Here is a 7,851-nt window from a genome sequence, read left to right as displayed (position 1 = left end):
TTTAGTCTACGTTTGTATTGCTAGAGCCATCTACCACCACAAACTTACCTTTTGGAGGAGAGAAAAGCCAAAAAGAGCTGTCTTCAAAGCTCACAGCAAGGACCCAGGTCTCCAATATTGGTGACAGGACGTAGAACACCAAAGATCCGGTGCAATGTTTGGTAGGGCGCGCCGAGCCCAATTTTGGGGATTTCTTTAACGCCCTGGCGCGCCGCGGCGCGCCCACAACCTGACTCTTGGCCCATTGTCTGTTGTTTTGGATACACTACAAGAGTCTTGACTTCGCCTGCTCAACACGAGGTTTGAGGGGATACGCTCGTCTTGATTGAACCGTCAAGTTGTCTGGCATTGATCTATAGCTCAATTACATATAGCTTCTCAGTTCTCTGCTCTACTTTGATTTCCTTGAAGATACGGCCAGCAATTGCACGTCTACCAAGATGACATCCTCTTGCTTCACAGCTCAGCTTGCGCTCTGGCACGAGATCGTCTCTAAATTTCACGAGGAGACCAAGCCAGTGAACCAGCATCTCGATTTTATTCGGAAGCGTTTCGATGAACTTGACTCGGAAGGTTTCATTTGGTCCAAACAATCAATCCTTGGGATCTTTCTTCAACTCGGTCTATCAGAAAGCCCTATTGACTCTTGCGCATCTGTCAGCCAAATACCCGAATCCCACGTTCATGAAAAGGGTAAAATTCCATTTGATAGAGTTGAAGAAGATATCGGAGACAAGGGACTGCGAAACAAATCGCATGCTGTAGGTCTCATGGATCTACCGATCGAAGTCTTTAACAGCATACTTGGAGCGCTTGATTTCCTGGCTAAGTTCGAAGAATCGCAAATAACATCCCAAAAGCAATCAGGCCAGGTGATTATCAGTGACTATCTAGGTCATCGAGAGCGATATACGACCTACTTGCACCGAAATTCACCAATCTTGAATACTTTTCAAACCTTTTCGCTGACTTCGCGTGAGATATACAGACGTTGTGAACCATGGCTATGGCGAGTGAGTCATCTGCAGATTGACGGTTTAAGGAAGCAAAAATTTCTAATCGTGTTCAAACGCTCTTCATGCTCTTCAGAAACTAGAGCTCCCTTCTAGCCTACCAGCGCCAATAGATCTATGGACAGAAGATATCCTCCTCAAACGAGGTTCTCATGTTCGTTCTCTAGCACTCACACTCTCCGACAACTGCAAGAAACCTCCTGGCGAATTCAGTTATGACCCCTTTTACGATAATCTAATACTTGAGGACGAACATGTCCCTCAGCCAATCTCACCACAGAATGTAAGAGATTTGATCATTCGGTGCCCAAACATTTCTACGCTGGATCTTCGTTATGAATATGACGAAGACAATGAAGACGTGGGTAGAACAAATGCTTTCCTATCAGATCTAGTTCCACTCTTATCAAGCCTTAAACAACTCCAGAAACTGGAATTAGATGGTAGACACAACACAACAATGATGACAGACTTTCCGGCGAAAGTTGTTGGTAGTCTACCATTGCTCAAGTCGCTTGCAATCTGGGTACCTACATCATCTGGAGATTCCCCAAAAGTTGGTGATGCGTCCTTGGGATTCAATCTATCCAAACTTCAATATCTATCACGACTGGAATTGTTCTCCAATGAAGATATAGATGAAAAATGGTGCCTCCATGATTGGCCAAAGACAATCACATATCTTGAACTTCGTAGATGTCGTCAATTATCATTCAGTTCGGCACTCAGGATCATCCACCACATTTCACCTTACCTGACCACACTCAAGCTTAACACCAACGAGCAAGATGATGACAGCTTTGAAATCAACTCTACCTGGGATCCTCCAAGTCATCTAGGGTTTCCATTTCTAACCACCCTGGAGCTTTCTACTCGCGAGCCTCGTTCTCTGCTCAGCTTTCGAGAATGTAAAACTTTACTCAATCTTGAATGGCACTGTACGACATTAGAACATTGCAGGTCCCTGGAGGCAATCCTATGGAAAGCTACCTGGCCTCATCTCAAGGAACTGAATGCGTGCATTTACCACCTTTCAAGGCTGTCTCAAGTTCAATATCAAGAATGGAACGATCGATTAGTTTCGGTGGGAACATTTTGCAAAAAATACGATGTGAACTCGGTCTTACGCGCGCTCGCAGCTAGTTGATTTGAATTTTGTGAGCAAATTCGAGGTCTTATGACAGAGTTTTGTATTTTCCGATCCAAGATTCATTATGTCCATTAGGAATTTCACATGAGATGACTTTTCCGATACTCAAGTTGCCTTTTTTGTGTAAGTACTGTCAAACCTGAGTTAATGAACACATGTTAGATTAAACTTTGCTCCTTAACCTTCTCCTTTTCATTATATATATGATAATTGTACTGTTGTTGATCACTGCTTCAAAATTGTGTATTAACTCGATCTCTCCAGATTTCTTAAGCATCAAAGACCATGAAAGTGGGACAAACTCCTGGTATTCAATCATGTGTGACTTATCAACATTCAGGCAGGCTAGAAACACAAAAACAGAGTTCTCAAAATGTAAAACCAATATGGTCCATCAAGATAAACCTCAGATTTCACCAGTTTGTCTTAAATTCAAGATTATTTAGTTCTTTGTCGAATTGCGCCTCCCTTATTTCTTTCTGCAAACTGTTTACTACAACTCATACAATATGGGGATGGGGAATTTTACACCGGGTGATTTACACCGTATCTTCAGGTGTAAAACCGGTTCAGTGCAAAATTCAAAGAAAGGGGAGGGGTTCTTTGAATTTTACACTTGGTTTGTTTTTTTTATCCGGTGTTAAATAACCAAGTATAAAAAAATGTGTGTAAAAATCTTGCACCGCGTCAAGATATTTATTTTTACACCGGATCATTTCCACATGTAAGTCACGCGTAAAAAAATACGGTGCAAAAATCACCTACCCTTGTCGAAATGCATTTTTGCACCTGGGAACTTTACACCGAATCAAGGTGTGTAAAGCTATTTCGTGTAAAAATGAAGGCTCACCCGGTGTAAGTAGAATTTTACACCGGGCATTCAACACCACATTCAAAGAAAACAAACATTTCATTTCCACTTCAAACAGCGAGAGATAAAGCATGTATAAAATCATTTCATTTCCACTTCAAACAGCGAGAGATAAAGCATGTATCAAATCCCAACCAACGCTCATGAAGCTACTATTTATTTGAGGCTACAACAATTCAAGCCTCATCCTTCTTTTTTGCCAAATCACGCCTTTCCGCTGCAGCTTTCCGCTTCTCTGCAGCTGCAGCCTTGTGCAATTCGGCGGCAGCCATGCACTCCTCATCTGCCGCTTTACGTTTGTCGGCTGTAGCTTTGCGCTTCTCTGCTGCTGCCGACTTACGCTTCTCAGCGGCAGCAGCCTTGCGCTTCTGAGCGGCAGTGGGGCCGCTTTCTGCTTTCACAGTTACCGACTTCTTTGTCTTTGGTTCTGGGGAGAAGAAAAGGCCCGTCAGTAAAGGTAAACGCCACACACTAAGTACAAAGGCAGTTGTACTCACCAACTGGAAGTAAAGGATCCAGTCCTTGCTTCTGCACCAACAGCTTGATCTTCAAAGGACCGGGCTTCACAACCGGTTCAAAAGCAGAAGATTGAGCCGGAACCACAATGTCCAGCTCCGGTTTGAGTTCTAGATTATCCAAACGGTCGAGACATTCCACAGAAGGAGAGGCAGGCGGTAGTTGTCACACATGTCGGTCGAGTTCATCCAAAACTGAAGGAGAGTCAGGCGGATCTTCTTGATCATGTATGTCGAGTTCATCCAAATCTGAAGATTGAGCAGGTGATCTTCAGCATCGATGTCGACAGTTGTGGGGGCCGTGCTATCATCTACGGTTTCTTCGAGTGAAGGAAGTCCTCCTCCAAAAGGGGCGGAAGCAGTTGGCATGCTGAAAGTTATGCTGTGGTGGCGGGTAGGAAAGTTTTTCATCATTGAAATAATTGCCGCTTCAATCTTTTTTCTCTCTTCTTCAAATGGCACCCTTGAGTAACAGACCCAGGAGGTGTGATCTGAGCACCCAGCGATACTGTTGACGTTGCGAGAGATAAGCTGAGCAAACCCTGCGTTCTTGCGCTCGTCATAGTGCCAAACGCCCAGGATCCCTTCAACTGATTGTACAACCTGGCACCAATAGTGATGACTGCCCCAAAAGCCTCGTGTAACCATCTGATATTGGCCGTTACCCAACTGTAAGCGAGCCGGCCAGTCGGCATTGCCCATGTAGCTGTCGCGGTCTGTTCCGTGCAAAGAAGTAACGTTGTCCAGAAGGAAATAAAGGTGCAAAGGAGGTGAGCTGCAATCAATTCGTAAGCGCTGATCAAGCATACTGAGGTCTTCTCCGTCAAATGATGGTCCAGGTGCGGACTTTGGAGCATCCGGATGGCATTTTTGGCATATAAGTCCTGGTTGAGATAAGATACCGTCGTTGAGCATTTCATGCAAAAGGATTCCCAGGTCCCCGTAAGAAAGCACTGCGTCCCTGAACATTGAAGGAAATAATCGTATCACACCAGTAGGTCTAGTCGTGGTCAAAGAATGTTCGTCATTTTGAGTGCAGACCAAGGTTTTGGCGACGTTGACCGCAAAGAGAGGCAAAAGGAAGGTATGGCGAGTAAGATGTCCATGAAACCATCGGCCAAACACATAGCATCAGACTTGTAGGAGGCCTCATTGATATTCTGAATTGCCTTGTGTATGATGTTTTCACCTCGGGTGCAGACTGCCAGAATGTTCTTGCCTTGTTGTAATTCAACATCACATCGGCTGGTAAAGTGGCGCATGATTGCGGTTATCAAGTTAGATCCATTTACGTGCAAGTGTTGACTCCAAAGTGGGCCAAATAGAGCAAACAGAGATTCCAGGGTCGCCGAAAGCCAGCAACGGTTGTAAGTGCCAGGTGTCCTTCCGTAGGTATAAGACTGGTAGGTGGTGAGGGGGCTGCGGTTGATGTTTTGGGAACCTTGTGGTCGCCCGGGACCTTTTTGACTTTTTGGCTTTTTGATTTGACCTTCAGAATCCTCCAGGAGTTCTTTCGTAGTGTCAGGTGGCCGGCCATCGTTGGCAACATATCGACGTTTGGTTGGTTTTGCCATTCCTAATGACGTCACCACATCCTCCCAATTCTTCTTGCTAGAACCATAAGTGACACTGACACCCTTCAGGCGTGCTTGATAGTCGCGCTCTAAACTCGAGACAAAAGCAAAGAGTTGGATCATGCCTCCAATGATACCGCACTTTCCCTCGCTGAGGTAATCCAATGTCAGAGAGAAAAAGATGAACTTGAAGCAAAAGAACATCACTCACCAAAGCATGTAATAGACGCGGTGCAAAGATTCTTGCGCGTTTGTGGTTGATGGTAACTCTGGGCGTCTGCGTGGACGGTCTCTGCCTCCGTCGTCGTCGTCGTCGTCGTCACTTCCAAGTAAAGGAGGATCATCTTCCGGGATTCTCTTCCGAGCTGGGAAGAGCATCGCTTGGATGTCGGCGGCATACCACCAATCTATCCACCTTTTGGCCAAAGGGAATACTCGTCGCAGTTCTTTGAACCTGGTTTCAAGGTCGGGGTGTCCTGGTTCATCCGGTAGACGCAGCTCTCTGCAATATTTTTCCCAAGTGCCCTGAAACAAAAGTAATGGATGAGCTTATAAACCATCAACGTGATAATCAAGTATGGATTACTTACCATCATATTGACCTTCACGACTTTGTTGTTTTTAGCCATTCGAGTGACGGACTGACAAAAATGTTGGACACATCCATGTAACTTGGATAGAGCTATGTTTCGATCATGCACGTTAAAGACCTCCATATATGCTTCAATGAATCCTGATTTCTGTGCTTGAGAAAAGTCGACTACCTGTTCAACCAGCCTTCTCTTTTCCCTGTCTGACAACGTAGTTTTTTGAATTTGACGAAATAAAGTTGCAAAATGCGACTTGTAATGGGAATTAGATAGCCCTCCGAGCCAAGAGAGCAGAATGGGTACCCAGCGTTGAAGTTTCTCGTTGTACATCGAAGTTGTCAATAAGTATCCGTTTTCAAAAAACTTATACGTGACGTCGCAAAGGAGTCCTCCTGAATATGCCTTGCCATCCTCGTCTTGAAGTACCAGAACTTCAGCCATCCACTTAGTTTGGAAGGTAAAATGGTCCTCGTGGTCCATTGAAACGGAGATGACCTTCATTCGTTTCCTGGGAGATCAAAGAATGTTAACTCTCAGCTACGCGCCTGGACGTGGAATAACAGCAGCGAGAGATATAGAAACATAAACTTACTTGGACCAGTGCTTGATTTGTGTATACCACTTGTCACCTGCTTCCTTGTCATCCTTATCCGTCATTAGACCATGTTTTACTAGGATTAACCGTCTCAAATAACCTAGGCAATCTGCATTACCGAAAGACTCATGCACGTCCACAATAGAAGAGATAGGTTGTGTCCCCAAGTGGGCACGCCCGACCTATCATAGAGCAAATAGAGAGAGAGAGTCAATTTTTCTGTAACCCAAAGGAAAAGAAATATAACGAAAGAAAGGACATACCTTTAAACCTAAGGGTCCTCTTTTGGGGTCATTCAACACGGCCTCTTCGAGCTTATCCTTTGAAAGGGGGTCGGCCTTTTTCGCTTCCGGCCATGGATGATTGTGCTGTCCTTGATGTCGTAGCAGCGCCCATTTGTCCACGGTGTCTTCGTCGATTCGACACCGTGCATAGCAAGCCGCGTGGATCTGAATTCCTGGACATCCGGACGCACGGCAAGTAGTAGACCTGAATCACGAAAAGGACAACAACGTCAGGCGCTGAGCAAATGGTTCAAATAGTAAGTTTGAATAATTACTCTGCTAGCAATTTGGCTATCATGTTACGACCAGTGGGTGGAGATCCAGAGAAGCCACAGCCAGGCTGAGAGCATATCATGACTCCAAGGCAATAGTACCTTTGAATGGTCCAATTCTCGTTGCGTTTGGTTTGCATGGTGTGAGTCCACCCGATGGTGCAAAAGTTGACAACTTGGTCCTCCGGTCTCAACACAAAAACGGTCTCGCCGTTGGGATAAAGCGGATAATGCTGCTCATCGACATCGCTACCGTGGTCAATCCAAGTGTGGTACTTGGATTTGTCGTATGGGAGCTGAAGTTGTCGTCTTTGGGCTTTGGTGATTGTAACAGACTGAGATTCTGGATCATCGTCTGGTTCTTTGGTAAGATCTTGAATGTTCGTTTCGGTTTGGGTGACGAATTTTTCTGAGTCGATCATTTCGGTAAAGGCTGGGTCTGTCATAGCTATTGATCCAGATGAAGGAGAAGGGCTAGAAGGGCTAGAACGGCTATTAAATCTATTATACGAGGTATTTGTAGTGCTAGTAAGCCAAGATGAATCCGAGATATAAGAATCGGGGGGTTCTGGAGGCTTTTGCAGTGGAGTCGAATAAGAGGACAAGCAACAACTTTCGGGAGTGCTTTCTGGAGTCCTTCCAGATGGGAAGGACAACATATGTCCCATTTTGCTTTCTAACGCAATAGAACTTTCCGAAAAGGTTATCAGGTGGGTGCTTTCGTGCAAAATGTGGCAGAAGATATGACCAAAAGTGGATTTGAAAGGTCCTGCCAGCGCCAATATGGCTGTGGCGGGAATAGCGATGATTAGATGGAATGGTGAGTAGTTGATTGGTCGTCAAGAGAGATCAAACTGGTGGAACTGATCAGAAATCGATTCCCAAAGTGGGATGCGTTTTCAGCTAATGGCTAACTTCGTCGAGATGAACGATGCTCGCCAAGGATAAGCACTGCCGTCTGTGGGCTCTCCTGGGTTTATTTTTTTT

The 7,851-nt window shown here is 45.1% G+C and overlaps 2 protein-coding genes across 2 annotated transcripts; one reads left to right on the top strand and one right to left on the bottom strand.

Annotated features, from left to right (window-relative positions):
* Nucleotides 1-440: 440 nt before the first annotated feature.
* MELLADRAFT_114259 (uncharacterized protein) lies at nt 441-2,160 on the top strand (the record flags this gene model as incomplete). Its single annotated transcript, XM_007419131.1, has 2 exons — nt 441-1,013; nt 1,090-2,160. The coding sequence occupies 2 exons, from the start codon at nt 441-443 to the stop codon at nt 2,158-2,160; spliced, it is 1,644 nt and encodes a 547-aa protein (XP_007419193.1).
* Nucleotides 2,161-3,210: 1,050 nt separating this feature from the next.
* Nucleotides 3,211-4,197, bottom strand: MELLADRAFT_85097 (uncharacterized protein; the record flags this gene model as incomplete). The annotated part of the gene is made up of 3 exons (XM_007419130.1): nt 3,211-3,461; nt 3,532-3,595; nt 3,676-4,197. The coding sequence occupies 3 exons, from the start codon at nt 4,195-4,197 to the stop codon at nt 3,211-3,213; spliced, it is 837 nt and encodes a 278-aa protein (XP_007419192.1).
* Nucleotides 4,198-7,851: the final 3,654 nt, after the last annotated feature.

Source organism: Melampsora larici-populina, assembly GCF_000204055.1.
Source record: "Melampsora larici-populina 98AG31 unplaced genomic scaffold MELLAscaffold_132, whole genome shotgun sequence".
Classification (NCBI taxonomy): Eukaryota; Fungi; Basidiomycota; class Pucciniomycetes; order Pucciniales; family Melampsoraceae; genus Melampsora; species Melampsora laricis-populina.
The sequence above is the reverse complement of the archived record's forward strand: the minus strand, read 5'-3'. Positions and strand labels throughout refer to the sequence as shown.